This window comes from Columba livia, chromosome 4 (genome assembly GCF_036013475.1).
Source record: "Columba livia isolate bColLiv1 breed racing homer chromosome 4, bColLiv1.pat.W.v2, whole genome shotgun sequence".
NCBI lineage: Eukaryota > Metazoa > Chordata > Aves > Columbiformes > Columbidae > Columba > Columba livia.
The window spans coordinates 10,167,744-10,187,504 of record NC_088605.1 but is presented as its reverse complement, the minus strand read 5'-3'; the positions used below and the strand labels follow the sequence as shown (position 1 = coordinate 10,187,504).

Here is a 19,761-nt window from a genome sequence, read left to right as displayed (position 1 = left end):
CTATTTTTTTTCTTTTCTAGCCAAATCATCAGCTAACAGAGGGAAAAGGTCAGGGTAAGGAAGAGGTAAAATGAAGGGTGAACAACAGTATTTAGAGCAGTATGACAGGGCAGTACCTTTCTAACAGACAGAGATTTAGCAGGACTATAGGCCTGCTCTGTGAGATCGAGCCCTTCAATAGATTCCGTACAGTCTGAGAGGGGAGCATCCTGCAACAGTAAATTGAGTAAACAGAGCAAACCGAGCCCAGGCTTTAAAACATCAACCAAAGCATTATGACGCTTGTGAAAAACATGCAAAGAAATAGTAACTGGTAGATAAAATTGCAAATGACAACGAGTTGACATGCATACAATATGACACCCAACATGAATAATGCTATGGTCATGATAAGACTTGCCAAACTTTTAAAAGTGTATCAGAAAATACTTATCTGGGGCACTTAAAGCACTCAGATACACAGAGCTTTAAAGTCATTCAGCTATACAGTATAACCATATAGCTCTAATTCATCTTGAGCTACGATTCATAAAGTCTTTTGTGTATCCAGATATATATAGAACCTTTTGTATATCCAGATATATAGAGCCTTTTGTATATCCAGGTATACTCCTTTAAAGTTTTATTGATGTATAATAGCTTTTTTATAAACTGCACTTCAAATACAATATTATGAAGCATGATGAAAACATATTTAACACACAACACTACTGCCCCATAGTGAGCCTTCTGTGCCCAGTATTAATACTTCAGGATACATAAACTTGGAAGACAAACAAACAAAAAGTTGTCACAGAGCCCAACTAGTTTAGAACAGGAACATAACCCATATAAATAAGCTTTCTGGATTTCATGCATTATACATTCAGAAAAAACAAAACAAAACAAAAACACAAACAAGAAGCATCCTCCACAGACATGCTTGGGCTACATGGCTGAAGCCTCTTATATTTCTGACCCTGAGCACTCTCGCAAAGACAATGGTGTTACCTCTAAGACTTACCTTATAAACAGTTACTCTCTGCCAATTAAAGAATAATTTTACAGTGACATATTAGGTGAAAGCAGAGGGCATCGTAGATTAACTAACAGTTTAAGGCATTTTATACTCTCACCTGTACAAGACTCCTGTCCACAACTACCCCAGAAAGAACCTGTGACTGAGGGCCTGCAGTTTTAATATCTTGTAGATTTTGCTCTCGGATCTGTAAAAGAAAGCAGCAGAATACAGTCAGGGGAACAACCGAGAAATGGTAATCACATTTTCATATTTGAAAGAGGGGTGGGTGAACCTGCCAACAGGCTGCAACTACTGTAGATTGCTATGGCATTACCCATCAAATAAAGCTGTGCTTATAAACACCACTTGAAGATATCTGTGCATGTTGCTAGTTGTTTCCTCACATTTCTCAGAATTTAGTCTTTAAGCACCACAGCAGGTACTGTCCTTTGCTTTTTAGTACTGGCTCATGGTAAAACTCTACAAATGAGGTAACAGACAACTCCAGTCTGTGAAGAAAAGTGTGGAGCGAAGCTCAGAGGTCATATTTATGTAAGGCTATTGTATGTGAACAGTCAATTAGAGGTTTCTGTCACTAGCCTATTGCACCACAGTATCAGCTTCCTACAGAACTTACTGTGGAACACTGCACAGCATTCAATTTTTGCATCTAGTCATGACCATATTCTCATAAGGACATGTAAATATTTTTCTATGCATAAACTGACATTCTAGAGTACTCAAACACATTCCTTTTGTTGCATCATAAATACATCTCAGTTCTTTCCATTTAAATCTAGTTATTATCTATTTAAATTAGATATCCTACAGTGGTAAAGAATTCATAACAACTGACCCAAAATTTCTACAATATTCTAGTTCTTATTCCAAGATAAATGAAGAAAAGCATGCATCCAAAAAGACCTCTATTTTGCAACTTAAAACGACACTAAATTTATATAAAAATAATGCATACAAGTATACAACCGTAAGGTATTATTGATACTTGGTATTTCAGAAAGTATGAAGACCTTGCACTACCTGTATTTGTTTCTAGTTTACTACCCTTCTTGTCATCAGGAAAGTAAAAAGTTGGAAGTTTTACTTCTCTTAGTTGCCTCATGCAAGTTTTAAATACAGTGATATTTGTGCTTCAGACACTAAGGAACAGCTTGGCATTTTCACCAGATTTCTCATTTCAAGTGACTATTATTTTTACAGTGCCGAGTCAGGAAAAGCAAAAGCTCTGACAACCTTATACAAATTATTTTAGCACAAATCAGTATTCCTGCACACAGACTTTCCTGTGACATAACACTGACTTCTGTGTTCCATATGCCCATCAGTTAGAAGTAGCAAAACAATCCAGAACAAGTATTAACAAGATAGTGGTGCATAACTTATACTTTAAAAGAAATAAAAGTGAAAAAATCCCAGTGCATTTGGCTGATGACAAGATGTGAACTTCGAAGACTGGAAAATTAACTGCTAGGTCACTTGAAAAAGATTAACATGCAGCTCTAAAGGCCAAAAAAGATTCTGCAACAATCACAGCATATTATAATATCATAAAATATAATATGTGGAGAGATGCATAGATTTCTTTGTCTAGGCCACAATTTCAACCGGTGCAATCAAAACAGGGAAACGGGTCACTAAGATACAACTACGATCTCAGGGAACAGAATTACTCCTATAAACTCAGCTGTTTCAGAGGTATCCAGCAACTGGTCTGACAGTAACAAAATATAAGACCATGAAATTCTTCATACAGTGGACAGTAACACCATCTCTTTCCAAGACGAGTTAGAACATTCAGGAATTGTTTCAGTATCTAGTTAGAAAGGGGCAGGAAAATACCAGAGCTGTGTTATTGAACCCCAAAAGTATCACTACAGCAAAGTAAATTAGTTCATTACAAGTACACAACCAAATTGTACTATTTTACTACTATTACAAACCTTGTTCCTCATTTCTTGGACCTCCTTTGGATTGGTGTTGAGTGGAACGAACAGGTTAGGGACAGCAGAGGTGGCAGTTCTATGTCCATCCTCTTTAGTCCACTGTAATATCAAGAACGGTTGAACAGTCAGTATTGCTGCAATGGCTACAGACACTCAGAGCAGCAAATTTACAGACCAGTTGATCATGCATTATACGGAGCAGAGAACTGAACCAATGATTGTATTCTTCTATTCATTCCTAAGACTATTCAAGTTGCTTCCTTCCTCAGTTATATAAACTGTGCCTTCAGATACATTTATAAATATCAGCATCATTCTATTAAGTCAAGCTAGTAACAACAACAAAAACTAGAGAGCCAGTTAAGTTGCAAATAACTTCCACCCAAAATGATGCACATACTACAGCTCTGTGCAGCTTATGGAGACTGAAAGGTTTTCAAGCTGTTTTTTCTGTGCACTTGATCACACTGACAACTGCAGTGCTCTGTGCTTCTAAAAACAGTCTGTCACTTTATGAAGAGATATATTAACACAAGAGTAGGAAAACTCCAATGTAATTGCTTATTTTCAAGGACATTTTTATCAGAAATTTCACACTGAGTTGGTTTTTGTTTAAAAAGGACGCTATACCTTACCCAAACAGAAGTACGGCAAGATCTAAGACACAAGCTCTAAAACCCTGCTGCTGCCGTTTTCATTTTCTGCACTGGGTGTTTTTACGAAACAGCACAAGAGAGACAGAGATCATTGATTCAATCCTCCGATACTCAACAAACATCAAAGCGAACTTAAAGCATAAGATGACAGAAGTATGAAAAGCAATGTGATGTCACTAACCAGGTTTAGTGAATGATTTTGTACTGTGAAGCAAGAGTGGGCATCACCAAAGTTTTGCATTAAAACAAGCTACTTCAGCAAAATGTTCTGGTTCCAGAATTAAGTTCCGCACAAATAAATAGCTGTATCAGCAACAGCAACCTACAGGAACAGTTTGGTGATGTCGAATATTTTATAACTCATAGCTCGAGAGGTTACAAAAATATCCCAAACACAAACTTTAAGCGCTTCATGGGTTCTTCATAGAAGGCTGCTTTATTGGATCAGTGCATTTAGTATGGAGCTCTGTTTAATTTGATGTACAACTAACTCTATCTTGATAATGTTTATTACATGCGGTGTCCTAATTTCCAATCACATTGCATAGAAAATGCACTGAACAGTAAAGCAAACCTGTTTATAGAGCAAATGCTATGCGTTTTTTCCTGAGTAACTTCAAGAAACAATAAGATAGCCAGAAATTGTCAAACTCCAAAAAGCAACAGAATTTTAAAATGTTTTGCAACTGTAAAGTAAAAAATGGAATGAACATGGAGCTGTGAAATACTCACTGATGATTATCTTCTCAGATAAAAACTACTCCAGCTTTTTATTAAAGATAATTTTTAGTCAAAACATATATAAAAACAGCCTCAATATAACAAGCTACTTTTTCTTAAGGTTAATAACAAGCATTAAAAAATGCAAATACACAAACCTCTTATACTGCATGAAATTTTCTATTGCTTCAGTATATCATCAGCCAAGACTAGTTTCCGAGTAGGAATTTTACTTCAACCTTTCACTGATAATTTCAAATATGAAATACTACCTACTTCGTGAGCCAAAGCTGAAAGCACAAACTGCTCCAAACATGCATAGCTTTAAGCTTTCTTCCAATCAAGGCAAAACTATAGCTGAGTTTACTAAAATGCTGATAGTACAAACAATATATGTATAATATTTTACTTTCTTAAACCAAAAAGAACACCACAAAAATACTACAGAGATAGAGATCCTCTGTCTTTTCAGGGCTTTCTACATCATGTAAACACTGTATATTTTAGTACACACATTACCTGAGCAATCATTCCATAAAAGTATTCAAAATATAGAGAACTCTGAATGTATTCAGAGGTGAAGCATAGTTTTGTAGGGTAAATAAGAATGAAGAGGTGTTCTGGAAAAAAAATGCCTATTTTTTCACTTTCAAGAGTATTAGTTTTATTAAGACTCACCTGTAACCATACTACTATACACACAGTACCTCTACTGAAGCACTACTGAACTACTACAGTTCAGCTCAGACTCAACCGTTATGAAAGCATGTATGCGTGCAAATCCCTGCCTACATTTTAGATACTCTGTATATGTCCAAGAAAATATGAAAACCACAGTTACACACCAACAGCTACTGATGTCCATTTGACAGCATTTGATCCTTTTGCTTTTCAATTAACATATCTTTCAGTGCAAAATTTAACTGTAAGCAGCATTGCTAAACAAAAAAAGAAGCACCGGTTGCAGAATCTGTCGATTAGTGCCTGCTGATGGCCTGAGCTGCACTTTAGTCATGCCGCACCCAGCTGATACTTTAGGAAAGACTTTCCATTTATGGCCATCTACTTACATGCAACACTACATGCAGAAGGCAGCTGGTTGTGAACACTCAGAGGCTTTGGGGCAGACAAAAGCACAGTAAACAGGACAGGAAGAAGAGCTGAGAAACTAGATAAGAAAAACTGCTTAAGGAAAAAAACAATATTTAAATATCCTCTGGTACATAGAAAGGGTTGAAAATTGCTTGCAAATTAAGTTGTGATAGGTAACAGAGGGTAGAAATTTGATTATTTCTATAGATACTTGTACAAAAGACCACTGAATACTTAGTTTCGTTTTTCTTTTAACTGAAAAGCTTTCATGCAGATAGAATTAGTAGTTCCCTAACACAGTTGTCCTTAATTAAGCCATTAAAATGCAGAACCTATTCAGTCAAAACCATGATTCAATCTGGTTGGTCATTAGCTTGAAAAACCAAAAGAAAACTAGAGGCTCCAAAGTCTTAAGCAGTTTAAAGCATAACAAGCGAGATGATTTTTACAGCTCATGTCTAATCAAAGCCAAATTAAGTGGTTAGTAAAACACATTTAATTTTTTTATGCAAGAAAAAAGAAAAGAATTAGGAAAGTAATCTTTTTCTTCCCAAAGCCTCTAAGTGCCAGCCACCCCAAGTTGCTCTACATCATCTAACTATGAACAGTAAGGTAGGCACAGACCAAGCAGTTGGTAATACAGCTTGGCACGCAGACACCGGACGAGAGAGACTGCAGCAAGGGTTTCACGTGATCGTGTGTAATGTTCGTCCACACCTTAGTCTTCGACTTGGGGCTGCTGCCATTCTGCCCTTCTTCAGAAGCATCATCCCCTCGGCCAGAGTTCAGCCACCTTGTCTTCTCTCGCTGCTGTTTCTGAAAACTGTGTCTGAGGGGGGAGCAAGTGCCTGATTCGCCATCACTAGTAAAGGAGTAACCTGTGACACTAGCTGGAATCTCAACATCACTGTATTTTTTAGATTTCTCTCTCAGAGCAGGGCATCGATACGGATAGCCAGTTCTGTAACCCTGAAAAAAACAAAGCAAACAAAGCAGCAGGATTAGTCTTCTACATCTCCAAGTGCTTCAACAGATGACTGAGTTTTGGTTTGATCGATAGGCTTAACTGCAAAAACCATTCTCCAACACAGCCTTCTCTTTAACTGCTGTTCACCAGTTAGGGCGGACAAAGTCACGTCAAAGGTGGGTAACATGCAGTAATGAGGCTACATTAGTATCCTTTCCAATTTAAGTCCAAATGAAGAATCCTGATTTTTCTTTGCACCATATTCCAGCTACTCATTTACACTTTTTTTTTTTTAAACTGCAATCAAATGTATTGACTGTTTCTCACAATCATAAATCAAGGACATTAACATAAACATAAACCTGTATAACACAAAATGTAGGGCAGACTAGAAAGATCTCTTCTGTGTTCTGACATCTAGAGTTCAACAGACTGTATACAGGGGAAGACTTTAAGAATGCTACTTTCAGGTCCATAGTCTCTCTGCTCCCTGATCTTCTCTACCTATATTGTTCTTCTCTCCTACTTCCTCTGAATTATATTTTGTTTCCCTTTTACCTTCCTTCCCTCACACACTAGTCATGTTTTCCCGCTTGCTTCCATATTTCGCTCAGCATTTACACATACAAAAAGGACATTTAACAGTTTCTCTAAGAAGTTTCTAGCAGCAAATTATTTTCAATGTGGCTCAAAGAAAAACAGTGTGACTAGCCCACCTCCCAAAGCACTCAAATTCTTCAGAGATAAAGCTAGTTGTAAAGAAACTTCAGCCCTGAGCATGTGGATGTAGCTCTCTTTGCAGAGTTTTTCATGCATTAAGCACTGCTGAGTCATTATCTTGGCTGCTGCTCCATGTTTTAATGATCAAAACACATCTTGAGTAATTATCTAACACCTAATGTAATTAACTATCCAATAAAATATGTGGCTATATAACAGATGACAGAAAGCTGCTTTTATTGCTACGTGCCTAGCGTGTACAATGCTATTTCCTTTGTAATTCTACTTCCTCTTTGCAGTAAGAAACATAAAACTGGTATTCCCTAGAGAAAGGGAAATCCAGCTGAAACTGCTGAACATACCAATCAGTGTTACAATGAGTCTGTTAGCCATAATAAACTACATTAATAGTCTAATTATTGCTTACTAAAATAAATGAGAATTTTTCTATAGACTTAAGGTTATAACTGATCATTTTGTCTGATATTAAAACATTATGTAGTCAAATTGTTTAACAAGACAGCCCATTTTTTTTTTCCCTGCTACAGATAGGACACTGATCTAAGGGGAAAAAAACTAGTTATCTACTAGATAGTTGATGTGGTGAACAGTGTTTTAAGATATCATCAGTGTGGATCCTGTGAGTGACACATGCACCACATGACTGTGAAAACCACAGTTCAGTCTATAAAGGAAAAAGAACAATTAAATCACAAATCAGAAGACTGTCTCTGATTATTACAGTGACCATACTTTTTCATATATTCATTACCACTGAGGTAATGAAAGGTATCATCTTTCCCATTAAAGCTGGACAGCAAATGTTGGTAGCTGGTCATTCATTACAGCTGGGATGGTACCGAAACCATTTCATCTGAAGACTAATTTATCTGAAGTCTGTCTTTTGAGCTCTTCTAGTAGAATCTTACACAGTCAAATCGTGCTGGACCCTGCTGTTTTACACATTTTGGGAGTGGATGGGAACAGAGGGAACACAGACTAAGGAGCAGCAAGCACCACAGCACTTCTGTTTGGAAGTGTCAAGTCACACAAGGATCCCCCTCTCATCTCACTGATAACTAGTAGATTATGAATACACAAGTAAATCTGGCATCTGCACAAAGGACACCTGAAGCATTCTGTGACACTCTTCATGTTGTCTCCCCTCCTCAGACTGCAAGCTGCATAAACTATCCCAGCTATATATGCAGCCCATTCTTAACTAATGTCCCTTATTGCAGCTTTTAAAGGGTTTTATACATTAAGATATGAAACAATTAGACATAAAGGCCTGCCTTACCAGATTATCCAGCATTCGCATAAGAGCTTCAAATTCCTGTTCGCCAATCTGCCATTTTGGATGGGATACAGTACCCTCACCTGCTGGAGACTCAGGAGAACGAGATTTGGCTTTATACTTTCCAGGATCTAAAAGCACTAAGTTGTCAGGTCCACCTGCACTGGCCAGGGTACGCACCTTAAAAAGCAATAAAGTCAACTTTTAGTTTCTCGAGGAGGGGGGGTGGGAAGTGACCTCAGCAAAACAGAAGAAATAAGCTCAATAAATTAACAAATTTGTATAAATGTTGTCTTAAGGCTTTGAAAATACCTCTATTTTAACAGGCAGTATCTATCAAATCAATAGTTCTAATGTAGTATTTGAATATTGCTGGTTAAATCAATGTTTTCAATGTTCCCGTGTAACATAATGATTTCACAGATCACCGTGTTAGTTTAGATCAAGAGTTTAACCAGCAAAGCACAGAACTATTAATCTGTTTGAAGGCTAATACAGCAGACTGTATTATTAGATAACACGATAAAATTCTTACTTGAATTTCACAGGCAAGCACTAGATTATGAATATAGTAGAAAGCCTCCTCAACAGTCTCTCCAACTGACACCAAGCCGTGGTTTCTGAGAATAAGGACCTAGAGAGACATTGCAAAGGAAGTCAACAGCAGTAAGGCAACTATTTTCTTGCTCTTGACTAAAGAACATACGCTCACACACATACTTTTCTTTAATTCTAGATGTAAATACTGACCTTGCTTTTAGGCCCCAAATTCTTCTGAATAACCACCTTTTCTTCATCATCCACTAAAATCCCATGGTAGTCGTGATAAGCTACCTCCCCCAGAGAAAGGGCTTCAGGTGAAATGGGCAAGAGACCACACTTCATTGCAGAAACCTGGGAAATATTAAAACAATTAACTTCTTGCAACAGAAAAAAGGGGGAAAAAAGAATATATAATAGTGATAAGAAAAACTTTTGGATTGGAGACAAAAATCACATTGATCTTGGGTCTGACTCGGTATGGCTGCTTTTGCATGACATCAACACCAACATGAAAAGAATCAGAAAAAAAAACCCACACCCACAAAACCCAAACCCCAAAAATCAATGGCATCCATCATTCCTTCCACCCCACTTGGTGATTTATTTTTTTCCTCCCTCCAAAGACAAAACACTTAGCAATAAACTTTGACATAGGTAATTCTGCAGCTCTGAGGGTAAAGTTAAGAAACGTTTTTAAAGACTACTCTGTAATTCACAATTTTAGGAAATTAATAATTTATCTTTAAAATGGTTGTATCACTGCTGTTACCCAGTTAAAAAAAATTAAATCAGAAAGTGATCTTTGGAATTTTTTGAGAGTCATCCGGTTACTCTGTTTCAAAGAGGCAAAACTGTACTAATGAGAGGTATCGGAAAAGTTCCAAACATTTAAGAAAACCTTGATAAATTGTGCTTTACAATGCCAATAAAATATGGTAAAGCTCTTACAACTCACTGTCAAAAGATATGGTCATTTGTGGTGAAGGACACAAATACTAAATCTGTATTTTCCAATTAGAGAGCTCAATTTACTGTCTGACCACAGGAGGGTCTGACTGATTCAAAGAGAAGGCAGACTGAAAGGCTTTGTGCCCTTCAAAAAGGAATTAAATCTATGATTAAGGGGTACCCAGCTACCTTCCAGCTGTTTGGGGTGGGGGAAACAGGACAGATGACAAACTAAAAAGCGTACTTACCGCCGCCCCTGCTGGCGTATGAATGTGAACAATGCATTTAACATCAGGTCGAGCGGCATAAATTGCAGAGTGCAAAGTAAAGCCAGCTTGGTTTACTCCCAAGTTGGTGCTTCCACGATCAACTACGTCTCCCTGAAGATTGACTTTAACCTGGGAAGGAAAAGAACGAGTTTCATAGATCAATCAAGACTGCCAAAAATCTGATTTAATTCAGCATCTACCACTGAAGCTCTACAACCGTACTTCGTTCAGTATTTTATTTTAACAAGTGTCAAAATATGCACAATAAGGCTGTAGCTAGGTGACCGGGGCTCCAGCTTCAGATTAATTTAATTGAAGGGGACATCAGGAACTATTGGATATGGCACAAGAAATTGCTGCGTGTAACAGGCGACAGTGCAAGAAGCTGACAAAGTTACAGACAACTCTGTGACAAATGGCTACATTTCACAGAAAATTAGTGTGGGTTTATAGAAGAAACTTGCAAGCTCTACAGATACCTGAAGAGGAGTATTGGGACCTTTTGGGGAGTAGGTTCTTGAAAGGCCAGCACCTAGGTAACCATATTACTGATATCATGTAAGGCTGAGATTGCCCAGCTGATAATATTATAAATACCAAATTTGGATATAAATGTAACCAAAGTGGAATAAAAGGCAAAAAGTAATTACGTATGGGCTGTTTATTTGGAGAGAAGATGATCAAAGGAGTTTCAAAGTGGAGAAGGGAAGAACAAGCAGGAGAGAAACAGAAGGAAAGGGGCAATAAAGGGCCGGTCACGTAAGCAGGCTGCTGGTCAGCGTGCTCCTCTGGCTAAGCTATGTGCCTCATCGGTGTAGTTTATCTTCTTATTAAACCCTGCTGCTAGCTATTTGTTGTATGAACATGTTCTCTACTCTGTGTATAGCCATTTTGCTACCTTTATGCAAGCTTAATTCTCAAGGGACTTCACTCCTGATATAGAGATAAAAATCAGAACACCTTTAAAAAAAAAAAAACAAACAAAAAACAAACAGCAAAACACACAAAATACTCCCACAGCATGGCCCTCACCCTCTTCTAAAAATCTTGTAGTAACAAGAAAGAGCAGTTCTGTTTTCTCCATTCCCTTTCCTATAGCTTTTTCAAGTCAAGTTTTACAGGTGGTTAAGCTGGAGCTATGTAAGACAACGCCAGCTTTTCAGATAGCTGAGGAGGAATTTTGGGACCTTAAGGTGTCCAGAGCAACACAAATTTGAAATGTCACTATTCTGCACATACTTACCTCACCTCTCTGCTAAAGGTTACTTACCTTACAGTAGCCAGGTGGAAAGAACAGTGTGAAAGTTTCTATTTTGTTTCAACATAGAGTCAAACATATCTACTCAAGTTGCCTTCAGCAGCAGCAGACTACACTGAAGATAAACACTCACAAAATGCTTCTGACTAGTTAACAGTTAAGGGAGTTGTGTCTTCAACTACAGCCATTAGATCTCAAAAACAATCTATCTACACTCTCAGCTACTTACATCATTAAAAGATGGCAACTTAAATCAGGCACCTGACACAATATCTCAAAATTGTAATTGGTTTGCATCGTTTATGTCTGAAACACACACAGTTTCCCTCGACAAGCCTGACTCAACAGCCAACAGCTTCCAAGGACACGATGTGGTTGGCTCTCCAAATGACACGGCGCCTCCTCACAGCCAGATCAACTGGAGACCTGGTGTGAACACGTGCAAAGACATCTCTCTCAGGGATATCTCAGCTGTACCCAAACAAATCATGTTCAATAAAAGTACTCTAAACGTGTAACACAGAGTCAAATATTCTCTAGGATAGAGCAGATTCAGCTATTCATATTTTGCAGCTGTGAAAAATAGTAACTACTCACCAGACTAGATGCAGTAACTTCACTATAGAGAAGTCCAAAAGGTACAATGAGGAAGTGCTCCTGCTCAGAATTCACTCTGGCCTAAGGTTAAAATAAGAGTAAAAGCTAGTAAGACTATTTTATTAAAGCATACAAGAAGGTCCAAAACCCAGAAGTCACTTGTACTTCCCGAGAGGCAAGCATGCCTGTAACATGTGCGATATGACGTTCATGTATGCTGCAACAATCAATGTACAGCGCAGTTAAGTAACTCATGTTGAACAAAACCAGATGGCAGGTACATGCCAGAGTCCTTCAGATTGGTGGAAGGTAGTAAATCAGTGGATCCTGTGGTAATGACAACTAGACTACTGTGTATAAAAGGAATGATACTGAGAGAAATGAGGAAAAAGTTACTTTTTTCTTTTTTTTAGAAGAATGAGTTTATATTTCCAACTGTATTTCTACCCTAGTAAAACAGGAGTTATAAAAGATAATAGAAGTGAGACAAAGCAAGAATTTGGCGCACAGATCTAAAACATCTTGATGCTGAGTTTCACCACTGATGCTTGTGCCATGTGAGACAACTGTGAGCAGCACAGCACACAACCATAACACAAAAATAATTCTGCCTTCAAACCATTCACATCTTGGGATGCATCTGTTTAAAGTCTGTACAATAAAAAGTACGAGACAGCTAGGTAGTTTAGGTGCGTCTCAATGGAGAATTAAAAGGCTTCATATATTTCACTGGACACGTGAGACAACTCCCTATCTTGCTATTAGTACACCCAGTTTTTGTGGTGTTTGGCAGTTTTGTATTGGTTTTTTTCCTTCAATGTTTCTTAAAAATTCCATTTATTAATTTATTTACAAGATTTCCATTTCCCCTAAGACATGGCTATTTTATGCTCCCTGATGTCTTCTACTACTTGCAACATTTAAATACATATATGCTTTGATATAGTTCTACCACAGGGAAAAAATTTCTAAAATTAGTAGTTGATCAGTCATCCAAAAGCTTCTAGTAGAAATTCAGCTTCCTTTACAACCAGTTGGTAACATGCTACAGCATAGGAGCCTTAAACTGCACCAGTTAGTTCACTTTAACCTGTACTTCTACGGATCACCAAAATAGTTTTCCATTACAGAAGTGTAAATGACCTAGAAAACATTTTACTTATTTATGCAAGACAAAGAACAGGTATTATTCAAAATGCCCCAACAGCTAATAAGAAAGCTCAACAGGAGGATAAAGAATCAACAAGACACAAAACACCTCACTTTAGGATTAGATCAAATAAACAGCTCCTGCCCTCAAAGCAACCCAAAATGTGGTGAATGATGTTATTTCTTCTGTAAACCTGTAATCTCAAATTCTGTGTCACCCTGGAGGCAACCAAGTTACTCTACATTATTGAACCTGACATGAAAGCTCTTGATGCTCTGTAACTCTGCTTCTGTGTCAGGACTACACCAGTCTGAACAATTCCACACAGCAGCTGCCAGTGATTGATAAGGATCCAGAAATGCAAAGATAGTCCACCCAGTTCCCCAATATGCTCAGATTGGCATATGCTCTCATATCCTCACAATTCCTTTCTACTCCAACACACAAGCCTATGCTCTTCACTATAGGCTGCTGCATCTTTTCCCTTACTTAAGAAGTGCCCTGGTAGCATTTAATTTGAAGGCAATCACCCAGTAATGAGAGCATCCACTCACAAAAAAAAACCCTGACAACCTAAACTCCAGCTCTGCATGAAGGGGTAGGCACTCACCACATTCCAAAGGAGTTCCTTACTACCATACTACTACTCAATGTATGGGTATACAGAACAAAAAAAGAGTATTTTGTAAATATAACAATCTTGCTCTAGATGAGCTCCTGAAGGTAAATTTACATCTATTAGTCACCTTTCAGAATGCTGCTCACTGGAGAATTTGTAAAAGACAAGTGAACTATGACTTGTGATTGCCAGTGACAAACAGTTAACCAAGAGCTTTCCAGTGCCACCTCGCCATTCAAAATTGTCTGAAATATTTTTGGAATCTCATAGTCCAAGTGCTTTGATTGTCTTCCACCTGAATTCACATCACCATTACCTAATCTTCCTGTGCTTCCCTCCACCAAAAGAAAGCAAACTTGAGGCACTCCACCCCAATCTCATGCCCTTACCTTAACACTTTCCTAGGCATGCCAGTTTTCATTACATCTACCTTTTTATCTAAACACATAAACATTTCCAGGTCTGAACATGAAAGCCATCTCCAAACCTGCTTTCCTAGTTATATTCTTACTGCATTTGTGTCCCTTTTACAAAATCAGTTCTCCTGTCACACATAAAAAGTCAGGGGGCACTACAGGGTTGTTTACAAAAAACAATATATGTTGGATACGTTCCCTTACTAAAGGAACCACACAATGTAACCAACACTGCCTTGATGCCATGCCTACCCATACCATTTATCATCTTCACCGGTTCACAAATAATACACCTTGAAATCTCAAAAAGCAGTAATATCTCATATCTCATTCAGACTGCAACTCGAAGAACTGAAAATACATAAAGGACAACCTCTGCTATGTAGGAAAAGAAACAATTCAGCTCTGTTAGGAAAACAATTGACTGGGTTGCACACCACAGCTGTGACTTCACTCACGAGATTCATGTTGATCATTCTTCTGGCATATAAAACCTCCTTGATTTGACCTCCATGTCATTACTTTTATGGGTGCCAGCAATTACTCAGTCACAAGGAAAATTGTTGGCACACTGCATTAAGCTAAGTAAATCACTCATGTTCAGAAGTACTATGGATTGTTTCAGAAAGTTGGTACCTTGAATAATAAAAGTCAACTTAATGACTAATAAGATATTTGAGTACTTAGGAAGGAAGCTTGCAGAATAACATATAAAATTATGCAAAGCATTTAAGATACTAAAAGATTGAGTCTTTGAGCAATCTTAATTTCATTATAAGAACTTGCATGTACACTCTCTTAAGACTCTATTCAGTCTATGGTAGTTGACATCCAAGCTGTTCCAATTCTTATTCTTGAGATGCAGTGACAAATCTCTTCACTATTATACTGCTTTCAATACCACTTCGCTCATCTTCCACACAAAGAGAAAGTGACACATGGGGGAGGGAAGCAATTCTCTTGTATGTTAAAACAATTGGCTCAGTTATCTGTTGATTCAATACTCACTGTTATATGATTGTAAATAAGCTGAGACCAGCCAAAGAGATCTGCTAATCTGTAGAAAGCTGCCAATTTACATCGCAACAACTTCTCCCCTTTTTCATAAGCAATGGAATCTGATCCTCTCAGATCATTCACTGGTGTCACCATCCCAAGACCTGAAAAGGGATAAAAAAAGCACATGGGGGTTTGTGTTCAATGCCAGTTAAAATACAGTGACACACGTCACTGTTTTAGTGGTTGTCCTTACTAGTTTATGTCAACATATTAACCTAAGAAATGGATAACAAACTTGAATTACTATAATGTCATAATTTGTATCACACAAATGTAATGACAGTCTCAGACAAGGTCATTTATCTTCGGTAGACTCAGCATTTGTTTCCTTCCTTAATATTCATTAGTGCTAAGGTGACAGTGTCTTCCTTAGCAAAATATTTTCTTTTCTGTTTCAAACTAATAACAAACTTCACTGTTAACAGAAAAATGTAGCTGCAAATATTTCACTTTTCTCGAGTGAATTTGACTTGGTATTCCTGAAAAGGAGAATTATACACCTAAAAATATGCACAAGCTAGAGAGAGGAAGATTATGGTAAATAATTACAAATGCTGTAGTTCTATTTACAGTGCAATTAGAAATGTGGTTAAAAGCAGAACCAGGCTATGCTACTGTCTAAACTACAGATTGTGGAGTACAGGCAAGGATTTATATTATCTTAACAAAAAAGCTGCGTGTATATGCATTTGCATATTTTGTTTTTCTTCTTTGTTTCGCATAGCTTCACAGAAGAAAGCTGCAAACAGCATTTCAATGGCAAAAATAATTAGTTTCTAAAGAACCTCATTGTTACTAGACTACTAACGAGCATTTAATTTTCCTGCATGTGGTAAACATTAGCAATAGTTACATCTTTAAATTTTTTACTAGTGCTGACTTATCAGACTGATTTTTCAATTAAGATACTATATTTGAAATAGCTTTTGATATAAATTATAGACACAAATCACATTGCATACCACTGTACCATTTACAAACTAATCAATTCATTTTATGTTTGTAGTGTTCCTGTGAGCAGAACAGGGTATCATTTGAACTTCACAGCACTTTTTGTTTTATTCACACTGTCTTTACTCTAAGCCTTTCAAAATATAAAAATAAGAATTCCACAGTCATAAGTCAAGGTGCACTCACTCATGTTCAATGCAGCCATTCCGCCCTGTGGTGCTGCAGGGTAGACATTTGGTACGTTCGTTGTCATGAAATCCGCAATCTGTTGTAAAGCCAATAAACCTGTTGGGTTCTTCCCCTTCTTAAATTGCTCCTGGATCATAGATTCCAGCTCTTCGCAAAAAGCCTAGCAACAGGACATTGCATGTCATAAAGCATGTTAAAATGAACTTCAACCTTTCATATACAGCTTCTTTTTAGCACTTAGATGGTCCTATAACTAACTCTTCTGAAAGACAGCTCAGGGTAGAATTACTGGGTGCACACTGTTACTTGAAAATATTGCTCCCTAGTGCTCCAATGATAAGAGTCATTTTTTTTAACGAACGGAAATTCCAGCATTGTCTTTTCAAGTAACACCAAAACTCATTGAACCTACTCATATGGATTTCTGAAGAAGGAGCAGGATGTACAATTGACTTTAACACAAAACATGAAAGGAAAAGCAGCAGAACTGGAAAAGAGAAGGAAAATTATCCGTGTGGCTGACAGGATGGTGAGGTAAGAGGCATCCAGGAACACAGGAAGGAACAGGCATTATGTTTTTAAAACAGCTTTTTTTTTCAAAAAGGGTGGTTTACTTTTTTTCCTGGATGTTTGGGGGTTGGCTTTTTGTTGTTGGGTTTTTTTGTTTGTTGGTTTGGTTTTTTGTTGTTTTTCTTTTAACTTTGAAAGGAATAAAACAACATTTTTTACTATTGCTGGTAGCTGCTGCTTTTGACAAGAACACAGGAATTTGTACCGAAACAGATGTATTCCAATTGTCAAGCGAATCTAAATGAAATGGGTTCATTTCGAATAGAAAAACTGTAAATATTCACCACTACTTCCCTATTCTTAACAAAGTCATATCCTGAAGCATTTTGTATCTCAAGTTACCCGTCAGTTATTACAAAAGGAACAAATGTTATGAGAGAAATTTTGTTCTGTGCACCTTCTCCCTGAGGGAAACATCTTCAATATTAAATTTCAATCATTCATAGTTATTATTGTGCAACCTTTCAGAAAGAGATGTATAAGAATATTTCATATGTCAGAAACATGCATGAAAAGCTCAGCACAGGACAGACCTGCCTTGTACCATCTACTCCGAGAAGAGTTACTTAATTTAAATGTTTAAATGAATACTAAATATATGAAACAAGAGAAAAACTGTCTGACCAGGACTAGATAGATGACATGAAAAAATGTTGACAATTACGCAGGAAATTCTGAAAGCAAGACTAAGGAGCTGCGTCATGAATAGACAATAAAAATTCTATCAGGTAATATGAGGAAAAATTAGACGACAACTAGGATACTTCAGAAGAAAGGCCAACCAGAAAAAAGATCAAATGGATCTAAGATACCACAAAATTCTCCAATTCCATAGAAATACTAAAAACAGAGATAATAAATTTATCACTTTAAAGATGGTGCATTTTCTTTTCTTACTGGGCTTTGAAGAATCATGGAGACTCTCTTCTTCTGTTCCATCATGTTAAAATCCTGGCGAAGGTCAGGTGCCATATTCCTCTCTCTCAAATAATCTGGATTGTTTTCATCAACTCGATCAAAATACCTCTCCTTATGAGGGGCTGTTGTTGGAGGTGGTGAAGTCACCACCCCCACACCAGAATCACCATTCATAGCACAGTTTTAAGGAACCTGTGAAGAGAAAATAGAGAAGAGGAATAAATCAAGCAAGCAAGGAAATAATAAGAACTCCGTGTTTCTTGTTTAATAGTTCAAATCCACCTAAAACTAGCATGGCTTCCCAAAACCAGAAACCACGTCTATGCAATTGGCTAGCAATATTTTAGAGGAGAAAAAAAAAATTAAAAATACATTAGAAATAGGCTAACATATATGCCAAGTGAAATATGCCACGTATGAATATGCTACACCAAACTCATGCAAGAGTTCCTATTTAAGCTACCTCCAGTTCTTCAAGGTCTCTACATAGCTTGATTTTCAGAAGTATGAAAGTCCTTCAGACCTTCTCACAGACAATGACAGAGAAGTTCAAGACGTGAAGTCTTAACTCACTGGTTTGGTTTTGTTTCTTTTACTTAAGAAGTTAAAGCAGACAGAATACTGCATAAATCAGAATTTAAATCAGGATATTACACATGTTCATTAGTATGAGGAATCAACCCCACCAAAACATGCCCAGATTACAAACACATTTCTGGAGACAAAACTCAGAAATACTGACTCTACAACCTGAAGCATGGTTTTCACAAATATATTTCTTTCTGGTTCATTCAACAACACACACATCACTCCATTAGCACGCCAGTTTGGGAATCTGGGAAGCACACACACAAACACAGCCCCCACCCACTGGCCAGGGTTCATTTCAGTTTTACATGTTGTAATCAGCAATTGTGTGTATCTACTAGAAAAGCTGAAAACTCATCTGGTATTGCTCATACGCACATTCTTCTTTCACTCACAAGAATCCCTTTGTGTAACATCATCCCAGTTTTCTGGGCCCAATATTACAACCTTCATTCCAACATCCTTTTCAGGAGATTTTTTGAAGCCTTCCACTGACAAGCCAACAGTTTAATAAAGCCGCCCTTGCAGCATCTTGAGACTCAAAACTCGATTCCTGATCATCCAACATATCATACTAAGTTTTGTCAGAAAAGATCTATTTTCTTTGCATGTTGTACATGACTAAACAAAATGTCACTAACACAAACTGTGCTTCACTGAACTGTAATAAGAATATTTAACTCTGAATGGCTTGCTAGTTCAGCAAACTGAAATTATTTAGATTATACACAAAATACACAAGGTTGAAATCACTTGCCATCATGACATTTACCAACTTTACTAAGAAAATGAGCCAAGAAAAGGTAGTGGGTCCTTTCCTAGAGATGGAAGAATAGATAAAGAGAACAAAGCAGCAGAATCTAGTAATGCTAGCCCAGTAATGCGAAAGAGACTAATTTTAATAACACTGATTTAGATTATGCATCTTCAGCTTTGCAAGAATTAGTACCATTAAAATCTGGTGATATTAAGTCATTGCAATTCTTTTTTGCTATGTAGTAGGAAAGGTTGTATGCATTCTCATTTAAGTAATGATTAATCTTTTACATGCTATAACTAGTAAATTTTTTAATATATGTATATTTTCTTTTACTATATTTATATTTTTCTTAGTGACTCATCTTGAACTGTACTTGCTTGTGGATTTTAATCTGATTAGAAATTTACTTGTGTATTTATTAGCTACAACCACCTCAGATGTGGATGCACACAGAAAAGGTAAGTTTACAAAAATTATTTTGAAATGCAGATTATGTTGAAATCATTGCAG

At 37.1% G+C, this 19,761-nt stretch overlaps 1 protein-coding gene across 27 annotated transcripts in view; it reads right to left on the bottom strand.

The window, feature by feature from the left end:
- The window catches only part of ADD1 (adducin 1), a 60,051-nt gene that overhangs the window by 12,488 nt on the left and 27,802 nt on the right, over window positions 1–19,761 (bottom strand). For 7 of the 27 annotated variants that reach the window (XM_065060407.1, XM_065060423.1, XM_065060427.1 and 4 more), the window contains 11 exons: window positions 17,883–18,095; window positions 16,413–16,575; window positions 15,225–15,376; window positions 12,032–12,112; window positions 10,156–10,305; window positions 9,167–9,310; window positions 8,952–9,050; window positions 8,420–8,596; window positions 6,057–6,401; window positions 2,962–3,063; window positions 1,116–1,205 (listed from right to left, as the gene is read on the bottom strand). In XM_065060407.1, coding sequence (XP_064916479.1) covers window positions 1,116–1,205; window positions 2,962–3,063; window positions 6,057–6,401; window positions 8,420–8,596; window positions 8,952–9,050; window positions 9,167–9,310; window positions 10,156–10,305; window positions 12,032–12,112; window positions 15,225–15,376; window positions 16,413–16,575; window positions 17,883–18,077 — 1,698 coding nt within the window. In that variant the 5' untranslated portion in view covers window positions 18,078–18,095. Of the gene's footprint in view, window positions 1–116; window positions 210–1,003; window positions 1,022–1,115; window positions 1,206–2,961; window positions 3,064–6,056; window positions 6,402–8,419; window positions 8,597–8,951; window positions 9,051–9,166; window positions 9,311–10,155; window positions 10,306–12,031; window positions 12,113–15,224; window positions 15,377–16,412; window positions 16,576–17,882; window positions 18,096–19,761 lie in introns of all 27 variants that reach the window. The other 20 variants (XM_065060414.1, XM_065060429.1, XM_065060416.1 and 17 more) reach the window with 5 other exon arrangements.